At 40.6% G+C, this 26595-nt stretch overlaps 1 protein-coding gene and 1 non-coding gene across 5 annotated transcripts in view; both read left to right on the top strand.

The window, feature by feature from the left end:
• On the top strand, positions 1-82 carry Trnas-aga. The gene has a single exon. It is a non-coding gene; the product is annotated as a tRNA-Ser (tRNA).
• A 425-nt stretch (positions 83-507) lies between these two features.
• The window catches only part of LOC119737852 (asparagine--tRNA ligase, cytoplasmic-like), a 36952-nt gene continuing 10864 nt past the window's right edge, over positions 508-26595 (top strand). For 2 of the 4 annotated variants that reach the window (XM_038212492.1, XM_038212484.1), the window contains exons 1-15: positions 512-672; positions 6509-6600; positions 9003-9068; positions 9935-10027; positions 13373-13870; positions 14177-14971; positions 16936-17025; positions 18025-18103; positions 18823-18893; positions 19633-19719; positions 20352-20438; positions 21395-21451; positions 22091-22131; positions 22331-22367; positions 23628-23705. In XM_038212492.1, the coding sequence (XP_038068420.1) occupies positions 573-672; positions 6509-6600; positions 9003-9068; positions 9935-10027; positions 13373-13870; positions 14177-14971; positions 16936-17025; positions 18025-18103; positions 18823-18893; positions 19633-19719; positions 20352-20438; positions 21395-21451; positions 22091-22131; positions 22331-22367; positions 23628-23705 (2271 nt within the window). In that variant the 5' untranslated portion in view covers positions 512-572. Of the gene's footprint in view, positions 673-6508; positions 6601-9002; positions 9069-9934; positions 10028-13372; positions 13871-14176; positions 14972-16935; positions 17026-18024; positions 18104-18822; positions 18894-19632; positions 19720-20351; positions 20439-21394; positions 21452-22090; positions 22132-22330; positions 22368-23627; positions 23706-26595 lie in introns of all 4 variants that reach the window. The other 2 variants (XM_038212499.1, XM_038212508.1) reach the window with 2 other exon arrangements.

Genomic DNA, 26595 nt, shown 5'->3' with positions numbered 1-26595 from the left:
GTAGTCGTGGCCGAGCGGTTAAGGCGATAGACTAGAAATCTATTGGGGTCTCCCCGCGCAGGTTCGAATCCTGCCGACTACGCCATAATTTTTTCTTTTTTTCTTTTTTTATCATATTTGAATATTTTTGATTTCTCAAAGAAGAAGTTTGTACCCAAGAATCATACCACACAGATATTCGTTTTTTGTTTTTACTCCTAAAATGAAACAGTGCATGAAGACAACATGGAGATGGAGGGCCACATATGATGGATTTTTTTGTGAATGCAGTACAAATATGCTTTGAAAACGAGGGAATCATCAGTATTACTCATCAAGCAAGTATAAAGATTCAACAATAGTTCGTTTAAGAAAAATCTAGTTTAATAAAGGATCAAGAATTAATCTAATGCAATAAAACAAATAATTGTCACAAGATGATGCAACACTTTTCAATTTCTTAGCCATCTTATTATTGTTGGTTTATTTCCTACTGACTGTGCGGATCACATAACGGCCCCCAGTATATGTACATTTTTAGAATTTACGTCAAGGACGCACATCACACACGTGTGCATTTTGCACAATATGCGATGTTAGGGAGAACTGCGCTGCTTTTGACGAGAAAACGAGGCGTGGTTTTTAACGGCTTACTCACAAAATACCTGTCTTCTGGGAAAATGGCTGGATTAGGTAAGGATTTGTCAAGCTTTTAGTGAATACTGTAGCTGATTTGGGGGTAAGAATTTCAAAAGAAACTGTGATTTTAGGTATCCCGGTTGTGTTTTTATTTCTAACTTCATGCGGTGCGTACAGAAAGAACGCAAGATGGATGACGAAAGAAAGAACGCAAGATTCCCATCTGGCCATCACTTGTCACCCAGTGTCTGCCTGTGCACTAGCCCCATAAATGTGGCCTATTTACTGGACTGCCTCCGTAAACATAGGCCACACATCCACATGTACAAAAATCGTGTCGACTTTGCCAAATTTTGATGTTCACATTTAGGCTTAGTTTGTAGGGTTTTTTTGCTTTAGAAGCATACTCATCCTCTTTATAGGCTAATCAGAAAGTGCTGCCTTTTTCAGATGTACATTTTTCGTGAAATTTCCAGATTCATTTTTACACATTTGCGTATCAAAATTTCAACATAAAATTTCACAAAAATTAGACATCTGAAAAAGGCAGCACTTTCTGACTAGCCTATAAAGAGGGTGAGTATGCTTCTAAAGCAAAAAAATCCTACAAACTAAGCCTAAATGTGAAAATCAAAATTTGGCAAAGTCGACACGATTTTTGTACATGTCAGCATGTGGATGTGTGGCCTATGTTTACGGAGGCAGTCCAGTAAATAGGCCACATTTATGGGGCTACCTGTGCACAAACCCTAACCTAAGATTGGTCTGAAAAATTTTAAGTGTTTTCTCAGTAAATACTTCAATATTTTCCCTGCTAATTTTGACCTTTTAGGGCGATCGTGTAGTGGGGGCCCTTCACTACACGATCAAATTAGAATAGGCCTAAATTAGAATATTTTTTTTTTGTTATAAGTAAAATGACATTGGCCGTGTTGTCAACCTACAGTACGGGCGCACGTGAATAATCGCGGACAATCCCCGTTCCTGGAGACTGTCCCCGTATTCGGAGACAGCCGGCCCACAGATTTTTTTTTCAGCAGCGCTGTCTCCCAAATCGGAGACTGTCCCCCGATCGGGGGACAAACCTTTCGAGTCTGGCTGCCTGACTCATTACATAATTTCCCCACGGGCTCAATTTAGAGTCAGGAGAACTACTTACTGCACGTTTTTGTGTGTTGTTTTCCCGTGTTGTATACGTTGCAAGTACATGTACGTGCAGTGTTCCGTGTTCTAGTATTTTTTTTTATCATTGTTTAATCAAAGTTTAATCATTTTTTTAATGATCTTACAGTTTTGGATATTTCTTTTCTGATGCTTGTGTTTTGGTAGCGATCTCTGGTATTGGCAGTGGTAAGTACATGATTGGTTTTAGTATAACAAATACATTTCTGGAATTCATTTGGATAAAGAATTTTGCATGGACAATTTTCTGGACTCGATGCGAATGGCTCCGGTTTTGGGGCCTTATTTATTTTTTATTTTTAATTCAAGAAATTTGTAGGTGAATGATCAAAGGCTTTAGTTTATTCACGAGTTGGTCATTTTAATTTAAAGGGAATATACATCATTTGCTTTTGCTGTAATTTTCAGAAATGGATGGAATCGGGGGGTTGGAAATATAAAGCAAATATAGTTACACTGACTTTTTGGAGGTTTTGGGTTCGAAAATGCTATAAAACCAAGAAAAGCGATCATTTTCCTGTAGTCTGGTTCCCTGACTCCATATAAGAAGAAACAGAGCAGTTTGCATACATTGGGGAATTGTAAGGTCAGGGAACCAGTCTAGCTGGCTCGTACCCGTTCATAGATTTGTAATCGATTGCAAACAAGTGCGATGGTCAATTGGGGCCAGTATTTGAAAAAAAGCCAGTTGTTTCCAACGCTGATCGGCCGATCAGCGTTGGAAATTGATACAAAAATACCACTTTTCTTGAAAATGACAGTATACCAGGTGCCATAATTTTACAGGATGATTTAGACTGTCATTTACCAACATCCTATTAAGGTATTTCGTAAAAACTTGGTAATTTTATTTTTCGAAGTTTGCAAATGTTGTATATTCCCTTTAATATAAAATTTGTTATTAAAATACCCTAATGTTTTCAGCCGCATTAAGAAAAAAAAGGAAAGTAAGGCTAGTGGCACCACAAAAAAAATATTCTGGCAACTTCATAAAATGGAAACTCGATCGAAATATAGCTTCCTGGTGATAGTCATCGCTGGTAGGTGTTCAAGTTGAATAAACTTTTTTTAATTTCTTTCTTAGATTTGTAAAATGTAATAATTTATCCTTTGTCATGACTTACCTCTTTTCTTTTCTATTTTAGGACTGCAACCCTTCCTTCTGGTTCTCCCTTGATGCCAGTAAACTTGACATCAACGTTTAAGCTTCTAGCCAGTGTTTGGTCTTCAGAGAAAATACTCATTTTAATTTGCTGATGAGGACAGTGTCAGTTTAAGAATTGAATTAAACTGAAATTTTAAGTGACCAATAATTATTAGTAGTAGTTTTGTAGAATTAAATCCTCAAACGGCTCCAAAATGCTTTGAATACAAACTACTTTATCCAAACAATCTTTTACATGAGAAAATATTACATGAGAAGTGGCAGTCATTATAATTGGACATTAACATTATCATAATTTCAAAAGTTAAACAATCCTAGCCTTTCAGTTAAAATCAAGGTAAGAGTAAATACCAAAAAGAAATTTACACAAAAGGTTGAATGACAGGAATTGTATTAATTACAAAGGGCATCACAACTTTTACATGTTTAAATGTATGAAAAATATATAACTTGTATACAAATCCATATCGTAAATATGATATACGCTGATGTCATATGAACCGTATTTTGGCGATTGACATCATGAAATAATGTGGCAGCCAACATAATTGTCATCTGAGCTGAATCCAGGCCGGGGGGCAGGTAAATCTTCCAAGAGACACTGGTCTGAAGTCACCAACAGAGATTTCGTAAAGTGATAATGGAAAGAGACATCTAGAAAGGCTTTGTTTCCTTGGTTCTATCGGACGATTGGCCAAGGTAGGTATGGAATAAAGTTTGCAGAAAATATTGCAAGGAAGCTGTCTTCCAGCATCTTTCTTTCAATAACAAAAACAACATTCATCTACTTTAGTTGCTACTTTTTTCTTTTCTTTTTTTCTGACCAATTTTTTTTTAAAAGGTACCAAAAAGTCGTTTTTTTCTTGTATTTCCCATATTAAAAAAAATCTAATCAAACGCCTTCTGCAATCTACTATCTAATCAGCATGATCAACATGATTCTTCCTTTCTTCAATCAACGGTCTTCCCAACACGTACCTGAAAAAAATACAGAAAAAAAACAGTTCAGAAAATGTACCAAAAAAATACATGTAATGGGCCAAAGTAATAGTTATAAGAAAAACAAATATGGTTTGGCGGCTTTATACAGCGTACGTAGTTAATTATAATCAAAATTAAAACACTTTTACATAAATTCAGTTTACGTACGTCCATGGTCTTACCGGCGCGGCACGATGATTACCCTCCGACTCCATGATGAAAGCCAAAATGTGCATGTACAGTTTCAGTTTTGCTCTTAAAAATGAGAGAAAAGTTGTTAAAACTAATATAATTTACAAACAGTAGCTTTGATACTGCATCCATCATGATAAAATGGAAGGATCTGCGAGTTGAGGACCGATTTCACTCGCAAACATGCTCGAAAAGTTATAAAACTCGAGCAATCTTCTGCCATCAATATTGCTTTGCCAAGGTAGGTATCGTAATTATGGTATCGAATATATAAGCCTATGCCTTACATGTACAATTTTAGTATCGATATAATAATCGGTTACTTGGTATCGATACTGTCGCTCGAACGGCATCGCAGCTTGATCGACTGGTATTCTGAACATAAATCGGTTCGTAGCGCAAAAAGTAGACAGTAAACCAGCGTTAGTTGGACAGTAACTTAGGGGGTCTTTTCACGTAGAATCGATTTTTGACGGTTTCAGAGACCGCAGAGCACCCCCTGAGGCCGCATAGCTTGTGAATTTTTTTTTGTCCCCGAATGGGGAGACATTCCCTCGATCGAGGGACAGAATTTGTCCGCGAATATGGGGACTTCCGCGGATCGGGGGACATTCCGCGATTTTTCACGTGCGCCCGTACTGACCTAAAGCAGACTTCCCTCAATGACACCTTTTTGGTAATTTTTGAATAGTTTCTTGGGGTAGAATAGAAATTATGAATTTCCTACGCGGTTTACGGGCCCGTTGGTTCCGCGCTCACGGTACATCGACTTGCATGTTTGCGTGAGTGATCGCCATCTTTATTTTCGTGTTAACTTTTGTCGTCATCGTAATTTTACCCCCAAATTCCCCTCAAAAATTCGAAACCCTGCCCTTTATCTATGACATACCTGTATGTTCTTAATGTTGCCAATTAGTTTGGTAGGTCCAGTAATTATAACAGTGTATTTAAAGTGGATTTTGTTCCCTAAAAAAAAACTAAGGAACCGGGCCCGTAGATACACGATCGCCCTTTTTATATCACTTTCTGATGGCTGATACTTAAGTCACTGAAGGGAAAAATCTTTTCAATATCAAAACTTTTCAGACCAATTTAAGTCAAAACAAGTCAAACATTATGGAGTGTGGAGTGCTGTGGCCTCGTGGTTAAGGACACTGGATTCGTGGTCTGTGGGTAAAGCTGCGGGTTGTTGGTTTGAGTCCAGCCGGGGTCATGGTGCGTGTGCCCTTGAGCAAGGCACTTTGTCACTCATTGCTTCTCTCCACCCAGGAGTAAATGGGTACCTAGCTGTGAGGGCAGAGATGGTTATTGTGATTGAATTAGCTTGCTTGCACCCTAACAGGCAGCATCCAGCTGTATACTCCCCAGGGAGCTGAGATGGTATTTGGAATGATTAATTGGCCCAATGATCAGGGGTAATAATAATACTGTAAGCGCTGTGATTTAGTTTACTAATAAGAGTGTTCTTAAATGTCGATTATTATTATTATTATTATTATTATACTACATGTATTTGACTACCTATACACGTACATTTCCACAATTTTACTTCATGTTTTTTTAAACACCCCTCCTCTAGCTATATTATGGAATGTCCATCTCGCCAAAAGTCGTAAGCAACTCCTTTTATATGGCGGTTGGCGCATGCGTCGCGCATGCTGCACTGTGGCGCAGAACGCAGCTGTGCCGGTGAAGTGTGAATTTAGGACTATGAAATACCATGTGTCCTTTCTCTATGGAAATACTGACTCACTGGTACCATAGAGAAGGGACACATGCTGGTGGTACTGGTAGTGCTGCGCATGCCTACATGAGGATTGTGAACGTTCAACCAGTAGGCCTAAAACTTTAAAAGGCACTTGGTTTAATCCTCCATGATTTCATAGGAGTCCAAATTTCATGTGACACAGGAAAAGTGTTTAAGACCAGCTAGCCATGTCTTTATCAACCATTTAAGACCAGCCACGTGTTGGGCTCTCAACCAATAGTAATGGGTAAACCGTCTGTAATATGAATTGTAAATAAAAAAAAGACTGCTAAGAGCCTGCAAAAAGTCACTTTGGGAAAATTTGACAGTCCGTTCCAAAAGTTGTTTTTGAAGGAAACATGTAAAAGGGAGGTGTCCTAAACTAAACCATTACTGTAATATTATTAAGGTATATGATGTTACATCATCTACATTTTACATGTACATGTACATGTACATTGTACGTGTACCATTACTTCATGTTGCATCGTGTAGTTTATAAAAGTGATCTGTATGGGGACATATAAACACAGTTTTGAGGAGTCAGTTTCAATTTCAAATTCAATTGATAGCAGCACACCAATAGCGCATTTTTTGCATAACTTTGCTCTTTTTGGTTAAAGGAGAAAAGATGGAGCAGTTGTACATCTCGGAGAAAGGAAACGATGAGTCGGGAGATGGAACACAGCAAAAACCACTCAAGACACTTCTTAAGGTAAGGATCACTTAAAGACAATCTAGCAGCATTCCCAACGCCAGGGGAAAAAAAACCTGGAAAAGTCATGGAATTTTATTTTCAATTTCCAGGCCAGGAAAAGTCATGGAATTTCATTTTCAATTTCCAGGCCAGGAAAAGTCATGGAATTTCATTTTCAATTTCCAGGCCAGGAAAAGTCATGGAATGTCATTTTCAATTCCCAGGCCAGGAATAGTCATGGAATTTCATTTTCAATTCCCAGGCCAGGAATAGTCATGGAATTTCATTTTCAATTTCCAGGCCAGGAATAGTCATGGAATTTCATTTTCAATTCCCAGGCCAGGAATAGTCATGGAATTTCATTTTCAATTCCCAGGCCAGGAAAAGTCATGGAATTTGAAAAAGAGTCATGGCATTTTGTGAGGACCAATATATTTTGAAGAAAAAAAATGGAAAAGTCATGGAATGTCATTTTCAATTCCCAGGCCAGGAAAAGTCATGGAATGTCATTTTCAATTTCCAGGCCGGGAAAAGTCATGGAATGTCATTTTCAATTTCCAGGCCAGGAAAAGTCATGGAATTTGAAAAAGAGTCATGGCATTTTGTGAGGACCAATATATTTTGAATTTTAAAATGTGTATAGTGGGACACTGTGGTCCAATGGTTACGGTGTTTGATTCGTGCGCCGTGGTATGGGTTCGAAACCTGATACGGAACATGGTGCTTGTATTCTTGGGCAAGGCACTTTACTACAATTGCCTCTCTCCACTGAGGAGTACAAATGGGTACCTGTGAAGGTAGAGACCATATTGCGCGAATCTCAAGCTGCTGCAGGGTCTCATTCCTGATGAACAGGGATAATAATTGTGACGCGCATTTGATCATATTCTTATGGAATTTGCACAATATAAATGTATAAATTATTATTATAAATTATTATTCATAATTTAGCATCAGAAATCTAATTTCTGACAAATTGCAACAAGTTTCGCTGATACAAGCATTTTGATATTGACAGCCATTGTTTTGTTGTTTTTCAGGGAAAGATTTCCATATAAGAAGTTCACTAATTTTCCTCTGTATTGACTAACAAGCCCCCAGATAGCAATTTCATGTCATCAAAGTCCATTTGAGCAGTGAGAAAATACAAGCATTTTCTTAGAAAACACTTAGAATTTTTCAGTCCACTCTCATAGGGTTTGTACACAGGGTGTTGAGTGAACTTCTTATATGGAAATCTTTCCGTTTTTCAGTTTTACAAATTTTACAGTTTTGATCTGCATTTTGATGAACTAGGTCATGGGTTTTCATAATTTAGGTCATGGGTTTTCATAATCATGAAAAAGTCAAGGAATTGTATTGTCCTAAAGGTGTAGGAACCGTGACACACATGTAAACCCTAACCCTGCCAGACGCAACACAGTGCATCAGGTGGAAAAGTCTGGTGCACTTCATGCATTCAGCTATGTACGAACAACAGTGCATAAACAGCCACTTCTGAGACGATGAAGGCTAGTCCCATTGAACAATGCCAAGAGTTGTATCCTGCTGCATTCGGTGACCACAGACTCTGAGGCAGTTTGGCCTTGGGACTTTTGACCTGATGGATCTTGCTACTTTGGGCAGGCTTGTCACTTAGACAAGTGTTGCATGTTGCTGCGTTTGGCAGGTGTCACGGTCTCACTTCTCCGGCGTGCTACGGTAGCTTCTCCGCAGAGGGAAATTTCGCCTCAACACGCATGCGCAAATTGCGCAGTAGTGTACATTTCGCCAACTTTATTGTGTGCTGAGTTCTTTGAGGTTGTACTGGTGCACGTGAGATCTTGGGATATTTGTATATGTACAAATGTATACGTTACAAGGTACCAGTCGAATCCAGAATTTTCGTGGCGCGCGTAACTCCCAATACATGTCAAGATGTGAAGGATACACATGGATGCAAAAATAAAGACAACCATGAACGAGCAAGGAACACAGACCTTACACAGACCATGGAGGAATAAGAATTCCTCCATGCACAGACCAAGGAGTTCGTTCTCAATTATTCTTCCATGAACACACACACACACACACCCATGTATACGACGCTGTTGCACTCCTCTCGGAGTCTAAGCTTGACCCACAGGAAGTGTTACATAACACATTCTTGGGTTCCCTCACTGTGTTATGGACTTGGTAGACTCCATAACACAGCCCGAGGAAAAGTAAGCACAGCGGACACATAAGCATGAATCGTGCTCATGTAACGTGCTCAATTATCCGCCGCATTCACCCGGAGAATCCAGCATGCCGGAGTAGTGAGACCGTGACACCGGGTTTCTAGCCAACATTCCCCTGAGGGTTAGGGTTAATGATCAATTTATTTGTCTTGCACAATTTTCTTGACAGGTTGAATCAATTTGTATCCTTTTCGTTTGCAGGCGATGCAATTTGCTGGTGGTGAACCCTTCCCCAAATTCTTGTGCGATGCAAAGGAAAAAGACAAGGTGAGGTCAAAGGTCAATCTGTTTTTGAACTTTTTGACCATAGAAACTTGGACCAAGTTTACATAACAAGATTAAGGGCCTGGAATACCCTCAATTGGGCTACAAAACGCATTTTGAACGAAATTATGTTAATCAGAAAGAACATTTAAAAGTAGGATAGAAACATCCACACAACTATCCTTTAAAAATTGGGTGTTTTTGTGTTATTCTTGTGTTCGTGCAAGAACCAATTTTGGGGTCCACGTTTTCACCCCCAAATATCGGGCTGTTCAGTGCTAGTTGTGATTCCAGCCGTAAAGTGTTCACTTTCTGCGGACGTGTAAGAAACCACATTTGTGCATTGGTGCTGTGTGTGAGTTATGTGATGCACACAACGTGTATCGTACATTGAAGGAAAACGACAGGAAAAACGTATGCTTACTCCGTCGTGTCTTTTCTCGGGAATGGTAAGACATTAGATTAGTTTCCTTTCAACTGGACCTTTAAAATCTTAAAATTAATGTGGCCTGACGTTGCGAACTTAGCAAGTTCTTCTTCAGAGGCTAAAACAGAAAACTTTAAAATAGTTAATAATCCAAAACATGAAATTTTCGGGGATTTCAGGCCGTAATGCGCCTTTAACCCAAACTCTCAGACAAACTCTCAGAAAAAAAATTGGATTCAGCCTCAATCCTCCAGAATCATCCGTTATTTCCTGAATTTAGTCTGTGGAGGGTGACCACTGCCTCAATCCTCCAAAATCTTCTGCCAATTACTGCTCTGGTTTGAGGCAGCGGCTGGCGTTTAGAAGCAGTGCGGGTGAAATGCGAGAAAAACACAGGGCTGATTCCATAGTTGAATGATGTTTTTTTACTGTTTCATTTCAGCAATGGGAAGAGGTGTCCCAAGCTCAGCGCAAGAAAGTCTTCAAGCTTTTCCAGCGAGATCAGAAGAAGAACGATGAGAAGGAAAAGAGAGAGGTAATGACTTATTAACCCTAACCATCCCAATCCTCCAAAATCCTTTTTGCAAATTGGAGGAATCTGCAGGATTGAGGTTACATGGCAAAAGTGCTTTGCTGATTTCGGAGGACGCACTGTGTCAAGGTCTTGGGCCGGACCTTGTGTTGTTTATGCTCAGCCATGCATAAATTTAGTCCTTGATTATACTTGAAGACCTCCGCACTGTTCCAGGATGTCACTGGCTCTGCCTCAGCCTATTGACAGACATAGCAGGAGGATTCTGCAGGATTCAGGCAGTGGTCATCCCTCCATGGACCATATTCAAGAAATAATGGAGGAATTTGCAGGATTGAGGCTATATGCTATTTTTCCATGAGGCCAATTGGAGGATTTTGCAGGATTGAGGCTACATCCTAGCAATAAGGCCAAGGGAGTTAGGGTTAATTGAAGTTGGATGCATTCGAACCTGTCACCCTCAGGAATGATGTATTACTATACCTCATACATATTCATGATCGAAAGCCGAATTCTCACTGGTCCATTCACCGTCACGTGCCAGATGCTATTTTTGCTGTTTACCAAGCGCGCACGCAAGTATTCACGCACAGGGTTAATACGCATGCGTAGAAGACTGTCTTTACCCGTGCGACAGTCTACTACGCATGCGCTTTACAAAGCAATCGTGGAACTGTCGCATGCAAGCCTGTTCGGTATGACGATATTTCACGATATTTCGATTAAATTTTCATATCGGAAATCGTATCGATCTCATAAAAAAAAATCGGCACATCGTGAAATTCGATATGCCGAAAAATACCGCGATATTCTTTTGAGGTACCGCTTTTGTAACCAAAGTCAATCCCTCTCAGTTTCAAACCGTCGCTAAAGCGCTCCCATGAAAAACCGCAAACCACAAATTCACTGTTACCGCATTGTATGTACCGCGAGGTCTTACCTATTCAGGGGCGGAACCAACTGACTAACGTCACGTGTATTGGATTTTGCGTCTTCCACACTGCACGTGGTGCAGTACAAACACCACAATTTCACCCCACATACCAAGTGCCAAAATCGTAATCACGTGCGTGGAGTTAACCGAAGGGAAACAAAGTCTCTGACATTTCGCAAAGAAAATACGGTGCCTGTTTTGTTTTGACGGAAATGTGAAGTTGTACAGACAAAACACCACAAATACATGTGCTTGAATTGTAGATTAGGACGTTGAGAAGTGAATGTTTCGTTTCGGCACGCGGCTAGAGGAGACCACGCCGAGCCCGCAAATTTTCTTTTTCCAGCACCAAACGACATCCGCATACGCACGTAAAGCGCCCTCTACGATACTTTTATGATACGTGGGCATTATATATTTATTAGGCCTAGTTTTCCAATTTTGAAGCGAGCAATGTGACAGCTCAGTCGATAATTTATTGTGTTTTATACCGCGAGGTTGCGGGTTCGAATCACGGTATTGCAGATGATTTTTTTTTATTATTATTTTCTAACCTGAGGCTTTGGAGGATTTTATTAAAAAGGGAAATAAAGCCCGAATTTCTTATATTTCTTTTTTTGATTTTCTTCTCATGTTTTTAGAAAAGTATAGTCCAAAACGCCATAGCGTATTGTGGATGTCGTACGCGTTTGGGAGAGAGAAAAAAAATTGCCGCTGGGCTGGGACGACTCCGCGCAGGCGAACTAGATCAAATTTTCCTGCACGTATTTTCCTGACTCGTTCCTTCTCTTCCGTGGTTGTGCCTGGGCACTTACACTTGCTTAGTGCCAAAACTGTCCCAGACTTATGAAATCTGTTCATATTTTCAGCAACAAAAAGCGTCGAAAACCAACTGTTCAGTCGTGCCTTTTATTTCGTTCACAGAACAGAAAATGCTTCACAAGAAATTGGACTGATCCATTAATTTTTGTAAAGGGGTGCTTCACCCTCATTTTGGAGTTAACATCGTTTTTCGAAACAAATCTTTAGAAAAAACAATATTTTGTTAGTTTGTAACGATGAAGAACTTTTTCTGAACCAGGAAATATTTCGGACTCCATTAAAAAATATTATTTGTAATTCTGAAAAGATGGAAATACTGGTAAATTGTTTTCAATGAAGCACACCCTTGCCGCAATGGTGTGGGCTGTACTATGAGTGCACGTGGGGATCATGTCAATGCGGCGTGCAATTGCGTGCTAGTGCTTCGTTCTCTCCTCGATATGGATTTCTATTTGCACATTTTTATCCAACATTTCAATGTTATTTTGTTTTCGATGTTTGAATGTGGAATTTATTTTCTACCTAAATTGGCAAAGTAAATGAGACTCTAGTCAAATAAACTTGACGATTTTGTTCAGGACATATTGGGTCTTTTTCACGGCAGTGGATCGTGACTTCGGTCAGGTTTTTTTTTTTTGGTTTTTTTTTTGGTTTTTTCCATTGTTACATGAATGGAAAAATGACGTCATCACGATAATATCGCGATATCCGATATTTTTTTCACGATTTGCCGATTTAAAAATAAATGGATATCGAACAGGCTTGGTCGCATGGGTGGAGTACGCACACGTGAACATCGCCCTAGCTACACATGAAAAGATAGTTGCACACGTGTTTTCCCGAGCTCATTGATGCCAATCTGGAGAATATTGTGGACAATAAAGATGCCTCCTGTACTAGGGCCTATAAAAAAGTTGTCCACAAAAAACTGCAACAACGAGACGACGGCTGATTTACGTTAGTAATTCTGCATTTTCATTGGTCAATTCACAACGGGTAATGCATTATGCATGTCTACCAAATCAGTAGACAGATGTAAAGAAAATCATAAGCGTTCTCCACGAGATGGTAAAGGCCTAGAAAAACCACACGGTGCCTTTTTCAACACACCTGTGATTTTTAAATCAGAAGGACTGCAAATTAAAAGTTTATGTATAAAACAAATAAATTCAATGCTAAAAATCTCCTCATATGGAGAATAGCGTTGCGCGTACTGCGCGATGTGGCACAGAACGCTGCGGTGCTGGTGTAGTGTGAATTTAGGACTCTATAAAATATGGACTCATCGGTAGTAATGCTCATGCAACCAATAAAAGGGCGAAAGGGACCAGATTTTATAGGAGTCCAAAGTTCAAGTGACACTGGGAAAGTGTTTAAGACCTGCCAACCGGTCTTTATCACCCGTTTAAGACCAGCCACATGACTGGCTCTCGACCAATAGGAATGGGTAAAAAACTGTCTTCGGTATAATGAATGCAGTTCCGTTACAAACATTGTTTGGATTAGTTGATGAGAAATGCTGTCCAAAGTTAAGTGCATAATCCAGCAATTAGTCAAGTCCCTTGACTGCATTTTTCTTTTGTCAATGCAAGTCCCCCGTCCGACAACGTGCAAACAAAAGGAGTCGGCCTTGCACAAGCGATCAGACCTCAAGTGCTGCTTCCTGTGAGAGTACGTCTGGAACAACTCCCGTGAAGATGAAGCGAAGAGGACTGTCCATGGAAACAAAGATGGACATCATCACGGCGGTGGACTCTGGATACAAAAAGGCCGATGTGGGGCGAGAGTACGGCATTGTGGCAAGCACCCTATCAACAATCCTGAAATGCAGAACAGAAATCATGCAAAACCTAGAAACCTCCAAGTATGAACCCTCACGAAAAAGATTCCGTAAATCCACTCATAATGACGTCGAGGAGGCCCTGCTGCAATGGGTTCGGGAAGCCCAGGCTAAGAATATCCCCATGAATGGACCTGCGCTTCGCAAGAAGGCCAATCAACTGGCCACAAAGATGGGCTACGAGAACTTCTCAGCAAGTACAGGCTGGTTGTGCCGCTTCCAAAAGCGACACATCATCAAGTTCAATCAGGTCAGGAAAAAAGTAAAAAGTAAACCCAAAAAAATGAAACATTCCTAAACTTTAACATATAAACAAACCTTCAATTACCAAAAACAATTATCTGCATTCCCTAAATAAATACCACAGATCAATTTTTTAATAATATTTGAATCTTAAGGTCCAAAACATAAACAATTCTTTAGTACATTCTCAACAATATCAATCACGCTTAATTTATTGTCGGCCTTTTACATAATGCTATCGTTTATTCAGCCATCCAGTCCATGTTCTATTAAGAATTAATATCCCTCCTTGATTTTTTTTTGTCACCACAAGTCCAATGTTGGAAGACCTGCGAAGGAAAAGGTACCGTCTCGCACAAGTGATCAAAGCTCTATTAATTCTTCTGTCGAGAAAACATCCACAGCAAAGAGCAAGTCCCATGTTGAAAGACCTGCGAACCAAAAGGAGCCGTCTAGCACAAGCGATCATACCTCTATTGATTCTCCTGTCGAGAAAACATCCGCAGCGAAGAGCAAGTCCCATGCTGAAAGACCTGCAAACGAAAAGGAGACATCTCGCACAAGCGATCATACCTCTATTGATTCTCCCGTCAAGGAAGCGTCCGCAGCAAAGAGCAAGTCCCATACTGAAAGACCTGCAAACGAAAAGGAGCCGTCTCGCACAAGCGATCATACCTCTATTGATCCTTCTGTTGAGGAAGTGCCGGCAGCGAAGAGCAAAAGAAAGGGACTCTCAACAGCGACGAAGATGGAAATTATCAAAGCTGTCGACTCCGGCCGTAAGAGAGCAGACGTCGGACGACAGTACGGAATTGTCGCAAGCACGCTGTCGACAATCTTAAAGAACAGAGCAGACATCACTGAGAACTTTGCAACCTCCAAATTTGAACCCTCGAGAAAACGATTCCGCAAACCTGATCAGGATGATGTTGAGGAGATGCTGCTGAATTGGTTCCGGAAGGCCTCCGCTAAAAATCTCCCCATTAATGGGCCGATTCTCCAGAAAACGGCAGAACAGCTGGCTAGAATGATGGGCCATGACAACTTCTCAGCAAATACAGCATGGGTTTCGCGCTTCAAGAACCGACACAACATCAGGTTCAAACAGGTTAGACCCACAAAATTTAAAACAAAAATAAAAGTCTTAACGCACTTCAATATACCGGCACCCCAATTTGATTTCCTGTAATCCTTATCCAAATCCAATTAAGAAAAAGCTGAAACAATTACGTTTATCTCCATAGATCAGGAACACAGAATCATTCCAGTTAAACAGACACTTCTACAATGCACATGTACATGAGGTCCTTCCAAATTTGCATATTAAGCCCCGCCCACCTTGCATAATATCCGCAAAATTTGCATATCAAGGTTGTGGTTAGTCAAAACTTCATGAGGCGGGGCTTGCATCGTTCAATCCTTGTCTTTCCCGTACAAGGGACTGTATTAATAAATTATGCGATAAATTAACGATAAATTATGCGCCAGTATTTCTCATCAACAAACGAAAGACTACAAGACATGCTTTCTGTATTACAAACCCCTTGTAGTGGACATTGGCAGATCGGGGAGGGGGGGGTGTCAACTGGAGCCATTTCCCCCACCCCTTAATTTTTTTATTTTTTTTATTAATTTTCATGAGATAAATAAAAGTATGCATATGTCCCTGATTTGCCATCAGCTATACATACCTTTTAGTGTTAGTATTACAATGTGGAAATAGCGCAGGATTTACAAAATTACCATTTTGAAAAAAACATACTCGAGCATTCTTCAACGCCCCCCCCCCCTCCCCCCTGCCAAAAATATGGTTCAGGATCCGTCCTTGGTAGTGGCATGAGAACTGCGATACAGAAACCCCTAAGTACAGAAAAAGAACCACAACATATATTGTCCGTCTATTAGGAAACTCCCTCTGTTGCCATGGCGGTATGAGACACAAAACGGAGAACGCTCCGTGTAAAAATCGCAGCACTGGCTTACTAAACACCGCAGTGATTACGTTTTCCTACTAGACTGACTGCACGACAAAGTTTGTTCAAAACTATTGGCTGTAAATCAGTCTAGACAATTGGGTCGTCGAAAAGCTCGTGCTAACCAATTTTTTTTTTTCTCGCAGGATTGTGAAAATGTTGGGACCGATCAAATATAAACATGCCTAATATTGTAATAATGTGATTCAACTACATATACTTACATGAGTGTGATTAGAATGGTTCTGTGTTTCTGATCTGTGATGTCTGTGCAGCTGTTATCGGGCATGGACGTCAATTTTTCTTTATATATCAGTGCAGATTTGTAAACGCCGCAAAAAAAAGTCTACGCTCAATAATTGGAGGGGTCATAGTTTTGAAATCTGATCGTCTTACAATGACGTCATTTATATAGACCTTTGGGGAATGTTGTTAGCTACATTTTGATACCCTGTCTGCTACCAAAGACTAAATTGTTCAAGATTGACAACGGTTTATGAAAAATGATGCAATTTGAAAAGTCGCAAGGAGAAATTGCGAAGCGCAAACACACATGCCGTAATTGTTCCCATATCAACTGCACAGTGCTCGAACAAATTGCGGGTAATTCAATGTCGTGTGCTCCCATCCATACAAGTGCTGTGTGATCAGTATTCCCTGCCATTCGTTTTGGGCAGTGTAACATTGTCATGCAGCAATTTCAACTTGCGTACTCTTTAAATTTTCAAACAGCATAATTTTTCATTAACCGTTGTCAAGCTTGGACAATTTACAGTTGTTGGTAGCAAACGGGGTATCAAAATGTAGCTAACAACATTCCCCAAAGGTCTATATAAATGACATTATCATAAGACGATCAGATCGATCAAAATAACGACCCCTCCAATGAGTGTGGACTTTCTTGTTTTGCGGTGTTTATTTAAAACCTTGTGTACGTAATAATATACGTGTTACATTTTCATTATAAGGCAACATCACTTTCCCAAACACGTTCAGTGCTGTGAAGTCAGCTGTACATAATGCGTGAGAAAGACCAGTGCTCCACACAAGCTTTTTGGATGAGACAATTTTGTAAGTCTCAAGATTTGTTTGTTTTCAGGCTGAAGATCGTGAAAGAAGAGAGAAAAATCTTGAGGAAGCCAAGAAGACGGTCATCGAAGAGGATCCTAGTCTGCCCAAGGCCAAGAGGGTAAGTTCTGTGGTTGCCATGGCAACAGAAACCCTCTATACTAAACAGAGTACTGAAGTCGCTGAAGTCGCGGCGTCGCTGCTCTAAGCCACGGTGGCCTTGGCGAAAGGCTAACTTAAGCTATGCGCCGTGATTCATAATTATTCGGTGCACTTTGGTACTCTGCAGGGTGATTAAAAAAACGAAACCCAAATGTCGGGACTATTGTTTTAGTGAAGTTCTGCATGTAGCACTTTCAAATCTAGGATATGAAAGCCCAATTAATAAGCTTTCTTTTAGTACAAGAATCATTCAAATCACTCACATACTTTTCTAGTTACGGAATTTTGAACACAACCACTGTTTTAAAGTTCTGTCCATGGATCACAAAAAGGTGTTCTTTCAACAAAATGAAAACAAATCACATTTGATGTGTGTGTAAATTGTTTTTGTTTTGCTGAAAGAACGCACACCTGTTTCTTTGTGATCCGTGGACAGAACCTGAAAACTGTGGTTGTGTTTAAAATTCGGTAACTTGAAAAGTACATGAAAGAAAGCTTATGAATTGGGCTTTCATATTCTAGATTTTAAAAGTGCTACATGCAGAACTTCACTATCAATAGTCCTGACATTTGGGTTTCGTTTTTGTTTACTCACCCTGTATAGCATAAATAAATGTATGGCGGTGAGGAGTTTTGAAAGTCAATAGGGACAGTGCAAACATTTGTATGTCTCTGTAGTGGGCACCCAAAAGTGGGAGGCAAAGGAATAACTTGTCAAAAATTGGGTTTGGAGGGGAGAATGCCCCATTCAACTCACCCCACCCCCACAGCACCCACCCCCCACGAACTTTAATCATCCACTTGGTGTAATCACCCTAACTTCCGTGTACTTCATTGCACTCAAACCGTGACAAGTTTTATAGCCCTAACAGTCCAGAATCCTCTAATTTTATTATATTATTTTATACACCCCCTAGGGAGTTATAGGGTTAATTTGATATTTTTCCTAAAATTGCAGATTCTGATCAAGGAAGGAACTGCAAACCGCGACCAGCGGGTGAAAGTGCAAGGCTGGGTGCATCGTCTACGCAGACAAGGTGAGGAATCGTCCTATGGAATGTCTTCATTTGGGGCATGGAAATATATCACTTGTGCTGGACGTGTATTTAGCTGGATTTTTGCTGTTATATTTCATCTTGTGTCATCTGTTAACTAAAACCCTCCTTTTGTTTGATCAGTCACAGACAGTCAAAATGCAATCCTGTTCCCCTACCACGTAGGCTAGTCACCAACAGTCAGATCATATTTCAATAGGCGCTGTGACTAGTCAGATTCAGTCAACAGACAAAAGCAGGTGACTGGTAGGCACAGCCGGCTTATCAATCTCCTACGGTCAAAGCATAGCTATAGCAGGTTTCATAACAATCACAGCCAGTCAATCCTGCTTTATGAATTAAGGTGGGGAGCACACTCAACTGTTAAAAACAGTCACTTGATTTATTTTGACTGCTGGGCTGGCCTTGTTGAAATTGCCAGCCAGAGAGGGAGGGTTAAAGATATAGTCCATCATTTGTAATTTGTGCATTTTGTTCGTTTAAAGCAATGAGTGAAAGTTGGGAAAAATCACTCGGGTGGGATTCGAACCCACGACCTCCTGCTTTCTAGTGCACACGTCTTACCACTCGACCACCGAGCTAACTGGATTGGTTGGCTGGTTCAAATTTGATGTACATAGCAGCGGGTACGACATTAACTATTCATAAGATAACTATTCAAACTAGTCATTTTTGTTGTTTTCAAACCTTTTCTGTTGTAGGCAAGAATCTGATGTTTATCGTGTTGCGAGATGGGACCGGACTCATCCAATGTGTACTGAATGACAAACTGGTACGTTGCAATGGTTTTGTTGGTCTCTGGGTGAGCTTTGTGTCTTAGAAATTTGGGGACAAGAATTGTAAGTATTCACTCTCTGGAAAAACCCACTTGACTGAAACAGACCAAACCAACTGAAATGATGGGCAAACCAACCCGCTCGGACCTGACGTTGGTTTCAGGTCGGGTTTGCACAACATTAACCCTAACGAACCTGAATCCATCAAAATCCACACCCCTGTTTCGGGGATTTCAGCGGATTCAGGATACCTCCATATACAAACTGGGGGATTTTGATGGATTCAGGATTGTAAGCCTAGCGGAACTGCAGGATTTTGATGGATTCAGGATACCTCTATATTGAGCTGTTGGGGGACTTTGGCGGATTCAGGATCTCACCAGGTTTACTCCCGCCTAACTGGTGGATTCTGATGGACTCACTGGCCACCAACAATTTTTTGCATGGCAAAATTTATGGATTTTGGTGGATTCAGGATACTTTCTAGTAAAAGAGCCCAAGGGGTTAGGGTTAATGGATGGCCAAACATATCAACACGCCAACTTTCTGAAAAGCAGTGAATAAATCTGTGTTGAGGATGTTCTGTGTGTGGTTACCTGGTGGACTAAAGTCCCCTATGGTATTAAGCAAAGGGTTTAACTTCATTTTTTCTTTAAAATTTACGCATTTAATTCTGAAGTCATCTGCTTTGTCCGTTACATTTTCACGTTATTTCTTGTGTTATTTTGTTCACAGTGTCAGACATACAACGCTCTCATCTTGTCGACAGAGAGTACTGTATCACTGTATGGTGTCATCAAGGTTCTCCCAGAGGGCAAGACGGTAAGCTGTTCTCTTTCCAACGGGGCCTGGGGTCATGAGTTATCATTTGATTACTACAAACAGCTTGGTTTTTCCTGGTGGAGATGTAATAGCCTGATATAGTTATTTGCTGTTCTGTTTCCAACAGGCACCAGGAGGTGATATCCTGTGATTGTTGGGAACAATTTGGTATTTCTTCCTCTGGGGATAGAATATCCTGGTATATTTGCTGTTCACTTTCTAGGGGGCACAAGGAGGTCAATGTGATTATTGGAAACAATTTGATATTTCCCTACTCCAGAGATAAAATACCGGTAGCTGTCTTACATGTATGTGTAATTCTCATGTTATTATTGAGAACAGTTTAGTATATTTCTCCTTCTGGGGATAGAATAGCCTTTTGTATATTTGCTGTTCTCTTTCCAACAGGCACCAGGAGGTCATAAGTTAGTGGATTATTGAGAACAATTTAGTATTTCTCTCTCTGGGGCTAGAATAGCCTTCTTATATATATGTGTTTGTCATTCTCTTTCCATCAGGCACCAGGAAGTCATGAGTTATCCTGTTATTATTGGGAACAATGTTGTATTTCTACCTCTGGGGATAGAATAGCCTTCTTATATGTGTTGTGTTTGCCGTTCTCTTTCCGTCAGGCACCAGGAGGCCATGAGTTATCCTGTGATTACTGGGAGCTGATTGGTGCAGCTCCAGCGGGTGGGGCTGATAATCTCGTCAACGAGGTAAATTCTGCGAGAGATTTTTAAGCTTTGGGAAGAGCTTCTACATGTGACTTGGTGGTCGGTCGGTCGGTCAGTCTGTCTGTCTGTCTGTCTGTCCCACAGAATTTACCAAATGAATGGTGTTCCATATGTGCCATCGGCATCGCATTTTTTGGCGTCACCTTTTAAGCTCTGGCAGAGATCGTTTTGTTCGATTTCCTGCAAGACTGTCATCATGGTCATGTAAGACTTCTTGCAACACGGCCAGAGCTTAAGTGTGCACTTGAACTTTTTTCTATCCTCCTAAGGAGTACCAATTGCCACTACCTATTTTCTACCAGCTTAGGGGTTCCTGATAACTGTTATATAATATTCCTAAGGGGTTTCATGATGCCTATTTTTCATTCTAGGGTTCTTTTTAACAGGAGATTTCAAGGGTTTCTTTAACCACTCCCTATTTTCAAGATGTGGCAGGAGCATCTACGTGTCACTTGTCATGCCTGTCAGTTGCTCGGCCCTGAAAATTTACCAAAAGTATGGTATACTGCAAACTATACTCATTTTCACGGCGCATTGTAATGGTTTTTGAGCGGGTTTTCTTTTTTGTGATTGAGGTCAGAACTCTCTAACCATTTATTGAAATAATTGCTGAACAAAAAATGTTTTGAAAAAAATCAGCCGGGTGGGGGGGGGGGGGGGCAGAGTGCCCCCTCTGCCCCCCTCTGGATACGCCACTGGTTCCATATGTGCCTTCGCATTTTTCGGCGTCGCATTTTTCAGCTCTGTCAGGGATCATTTTGATCAATTTCATGCAAGACTTTCATGCAAGACTTCTTGAAACAAGGCCAGAGCTTATTGTGCACTGGCACGTGTTATATTTTTTAACACTGGAATTCGATTTGGAAAAAGATATAGTTTTACGTGTGTCTCTAATTGTTTTGGGAAACCAAAAATTCTAAATCTGGTTTATGTTGCAGGAGTCCCACATTGATGTTCAGTTGGACCAGCGGCACATGATGATGAGAGGCGAAACGGTGAGTAATAGGGTGACACACCCCCGGGGGCATACCCAGGGGTGTGGGTGCACTAAGGTTATTTTCAAGTTATTTTCAAGTTACCATCAGTCTAGAACAACTTGCCTTCTTAAAAAGAAAAAGTAGCTTTCATTGCTTTTGTTTAACCCTATCGTTCCCTAATTCTCCAGAATCCTCTTTGCAAAATGGAGGATTTTGCATGGTTGAGGCTATATGGCAAAAATCTGTGGCTGATTTTGGAGGATGCACTGTGTCAAGGTCTTGGGCCGGACCTTGTGTTGTTGATGCTCAGCAGTGCATAAATTGAGGCCTAGATTATACTTGAAATCCTCTGTACTGCTCCAGGATGTCACTGGCTCTGCCTCAACATCTTGACAGCGATTACTGGAGGATTTTGCAGGATTGAGGCAGTGGTCACCCCTCCAAGGACCACATTCAAGAAAAAGCGGAGGATTTTGCAGGATTGAGGCTGGATGCTGAATGCAGTTGGAGGATTTTGTAGGATCGAAGTTGCATCCTAGCAAAAATGCCTAGGGAGTTTAAGGATTAATGTAGGTCTTTTCAGTAATTTTGCAATGTGTATACATAATTGTGAATGATTTCAATTTGTATAATTTCCTTGTATGATTTGTTTCACAGCTTTCAAAGATTATGAGAGTCAGGTCCACTGTGGCTCAGTGGTAAGTCCAATTCTCATGAAATTGTATAAAATAACATAATCATCACCAGATCCGACAAAAAAGAGCACTTTTGAAATGTCGTGTTCATATTCAAGTATTTTTTCATGTTTGCTCAAATGTTGTAGACTTCCGTTTGCATTGATCATCAATGAAGTTTGTTGTTAACAAAATCATCCATTTTGCATTTGATTCCTTGTAGTTTCCGCGAACACTATTTCAACAGTGGTTACATTGAGGTATGTAGACTTTATCATTTCCAATATTGAAATCTTTTTGTTGGTAAAAAAAAATTGTGAGTTCTGTGTCATTTTTCACAAGCGTTAATAGTTTAGGAGATGGACTGCAATGTTTGATTTTTTTTTTATTTAGTATGCAGTTATGAAAAAAAGGACGCACAACAAAACAACAGAATCATTTGATTTTGGTTAGGACTAATAATGAAAAGACCAACTGAGGATCACACTCTTAACCACTTTGCGCCGGGATAATTTTTTGCTGAAAATGTTGATTCTCGCAAAAGACACAATTTTCCAGCCAACTGCTGATATACAGCCAAACGCCACAAATACTGATTCGCAGGAGTCATTTCAACAGTATTTGTACGATATTTCTTGCCAAAACCTTGTTTCAACACTCTAAGATGTACACTGGAGCCTAAATTGTAGAACAATAGGCTGTGTACAACAGCCAATTCAAGCCTCCACAGACTTCACAGACTTTGTGTGTGTGTTTACAAAAGGCACGAGGGTTTAGCATGTTTAGATATCACCCAGAGGCGAGTCGAGGCAATCTTAACGTCTTAACCCATCAGCCGTGCCTGTGTATAGAACAGCCAGTGCGTGTTATCACGTCATCCGATGCGAACTGGTTGAAGCATCGATGGAAAAATGTTTGGTCTCGGCATTTGGGTGTACAGGGCGAATAAAAAAAAACGAAACCCAAATGTCTGGACTATTGTTTTAGTGAAGTTCTGCATGTAGCACTTTCAAAATCAAGGATATGAAAGCCCAATTCATAAGCTTTCTTTTAGTACAAGAATCATTCAAATCACTCGCGTAATTTTCAAGTTACAAAATTGTAAACACAGCCACCGTTTTAAAGTTCAGTCCACGGATCACAAAAAAGGTTTGCGTTCAGCAAAACGAAAACAATTCACACACATCCCTATGTGATTTGTTGTGGTTTTGCTGAAAGAACACTTGCCTTTTTGTGATCCGTGGACAGAACTTTAAAACGGTGGTTGTGTTTAAAAGTCCGTAACTTGAAAAGTACATGAGTGATTTGAATGATTCTTGTACTAAAAGAAAGCTAATGAATTGGGCTCTCATATCTGAGATTTAAAAGTGCTACATGCAGAATTTTACTAAAACAATGGTCCCGACATGTGGGTTTCGGTTTTTTTACTCACCCTGTATTTAGTAGTGGATTTGGAAATTTGACAATCCAGTGTGCCCATAGTTTTCATAGAATGTGAATTTTTATGATTATTTCGTCAGGTTTGCCCACCCACCATGGTCCAAACTCAATGCGAAGGTGGGGCCACTCTCTTCAAGTTTGACTTCTTTGGTGAACAGGTAAGTATTCCTGTTCCATGGCTATCAAGGAAAACAGCAAAAGATATTTTCCTTGTCCTTTCTGTATGTTGTCTTTTAGGAGCAATATTCATGAAACCTTACTAAGCCTAGTTGGTTACTAATTGGTGTTCATGAAGCATTAAAGCTATAGTCCATCATTTGCAGCCATCCGAAAAAGTAACTGGCGTATTATTGTTGAAAAACATACTTGGTTGAAAGATAGTAAGTGGACTAAACTCCCTGTGAAATTATTCTTTCTAGCAAGCTATCATTTTGAAGTAATCAACGAAAGAAGGCCTTTCCAACGTAGGAAAATTTAAATTTGTAGTTCGTTTTGTTATTCGGCGCAGCGCGCGTAAGCATTGGCATGACGCTCAGGCGCGCGCAGTTGCTATAATTCGTCGGATCAGTGCGTAACATCGCGTATAGCTGCAATTCAAAACATGAATCAGCAAATTTTGATTTGAAATTGAGATCCTAGAATGCTGTTTTTCTCGGAATATACAGCTGAAGCTGAGCTGAAACTTCATCAGGTTAGTTGTTCAGTATCCTTCATTAGATTTTGAACTCTTTCGTACCTTCAAACGAACAAAACGCACAAATTACAAATGATGGACTATATCTTGAATAGCATTAGTTACATTCCAAGTTTCTTACTTAAGTTAGTGTTGATCCAGGGTAACTCTGAGTCACTAGTTAGCAACTAAATCTTTTTTGTTTGTGCCAGAATTGGCTCTTTAAATATGGTAGTTTTCCTCCTCCAAGATTTCATGAATAGCATTTTAGACATCAACTCCATAGTAGACTTCAGGGCTTTTTGTATCCTACTAAGCCCTAGTTGGCTGCTTAATTAGTACGGTTTCATGAATATGGCCACTGTCTCCTATTATGGAGAAATTCTGAGTTGAGTAAAGCATAACGAAGCCATCCTTTTCCCCACCCTGTTTAACCAACACCTCTCCCAAAGTCATGATGACCATCTCATCTCTTGTCTTGGCCTACCTGACTCAATCCTCTCAGCTCTACTTAGAGACTGCTCTACCATCACTAGATGACGTCTTCTGTATCTCTCAATCTTACCTGTCCCCCATCCTATCCAAATCATGATGACCATCTCATCTCTTGTCTAGGCCTACCTGACTCAATCCTCTCAGCTCTACTTAGAGACTGCTCTACCATCACTAGATGACGTCTTCTGTATCTCTCAATCTTACCTGTCCCCCATCCTATCCAAATCATGATGACCATCTCATCTCTTGTCTAGGCCTACCTGACTCAATCCTCTCAGCTCTATTTAGAGACTGCTCTACCATCACTAGATGACGTCTTCTGTATCTCTCAATCTTACCTGTCCCCCATCCTATCCAAATCATGATGACCATCTCATCTCTTGTCTAGGCCTACCTGACTCAATCCTCTCAGCTCTATTTAGAGACTGATCTACCATCACTAGGTGACGTCTTCTGTATCTCTTAATCTTACCCGTCCCCCATCCTACCCAAATCACAGTGTTCTCCAACATGTAGAACAAACCTGGCGCCCCGCCATGCTTTCTGCGGCGCCTGCCATGTTTAAAAAGTCCCCGCCAAGCTTTAAAATCCTGCCGCCAGGTTTAATTTTTTTGACTCTACAGTGTACATTTACAACTAAAATAATTGATTTCAGTTGTTTTTCCACACATTAACAATGTATTTCGATGTCATTACAAAAATATCCCAGCCCGATCGGGGTTGTCTTAAAATCTTGCTGAATCAATGTACACACTGACAACTGAATACCCAGCTCCGGAGTGTGCCGATACTTCAGGTAGCGACAACCCCGCCGCAAAAATATATATCTGTATTAGTACACACACACACCAGCAGGAGTACGTACGGCAGATCTTACGTGCAGCCCACCCGACTTTCTTTTTCTCAGTGCTTGCACGCGCGGTACACAATATAATACGCGTTTTTGTACGAGGCAAACGAGCTCGAGGGCATGACACGCGTGTACATGGTGTTCCGATCATGCCGATTGTCAAAAGTTATAAATGGCGAGCGTGTATGGGCCCGGTTCCCAAAGAGAACAAAATCCACTTTTAATTTATTTGACTTACCAAACTAGTTGGCGACATTTAAGAACACACAGGTAGGTCATAAATAGAGGGAAATTTGGGGGGGAAATGACGATGACAACGACAAAACGCAACATGAAAATAAAGATGACGATCGCACGGCGCATTTTGTTTTTCAAAATTACAAAAAGGTGTCATTTGATCTGAGAGAAGTCTGCTTTAGGTTGAAAAGCAAATTTTTGAATGCTAAAAAAATCGGGGGAACTGGCCTGGAGAATCGCCTCAGATTGCACCACAGAGCATCTAGAATCCAAATTTTCCCGGGGCCCTTAAGCGGGCCCCGGACCCCACGCCGTAAGGGCTTCGCGCTCCGCGCTCGCAGGAGTCCCCGCCGACCCCAGCGCCAACCTTTAATTTTCAAAGTTGGAGAACACTGAAATCATGATGACTATCTCATCTCTTGTCTAGGCCTACCTGACTCAATCCTCTCAGCTCTACTTAGAGACTACTCTACCATCGCTAGGTGACGTCTTCTGTATCTCTCAATCTTACCCTTCCCCCCTCCTACCCAAATCATTATGACCATCTCATCTCTTGTCTAGGCCTACCTGACTTAATCCTCTCAGCTCTACTTAGAGACTGCTCTACCATCGCTAGGTGACGTATTCTGTATCTCTCAATCTTACCCTTCCCCCATCCTACCCAAATCATGATGACTATCTCATCTCTTGTCTAGGCCTACCTGACTTAATCCTCTCAGCTCTACTTAGAGACTACTCTACCATCGCTAGGTGACGTCTTCTGCATATCTCAATCTTACCCTTCCCCCTTCCT

The sequence above is a fragment of the Patiria miniata genome, unplaced genomic scaffold (assembly GCF_015706575.1).
Source record: "Patiria miniata isolate m_02_andy unplaced genomic scaffold, ASM1570657v1 HiC_scaffold_10, whole genome shotgun sequence".
Classification (NCBI taxonomy): domain Eukaryota; kingdom Metazoa; phylum Echinodermata; class Asteroidea; order Valvatida; family Asterinidae; genus Patiria; species Patiria miniata.
This window is presented reverse-complemented; position numbering and strand designations above follow the sequence as displayed.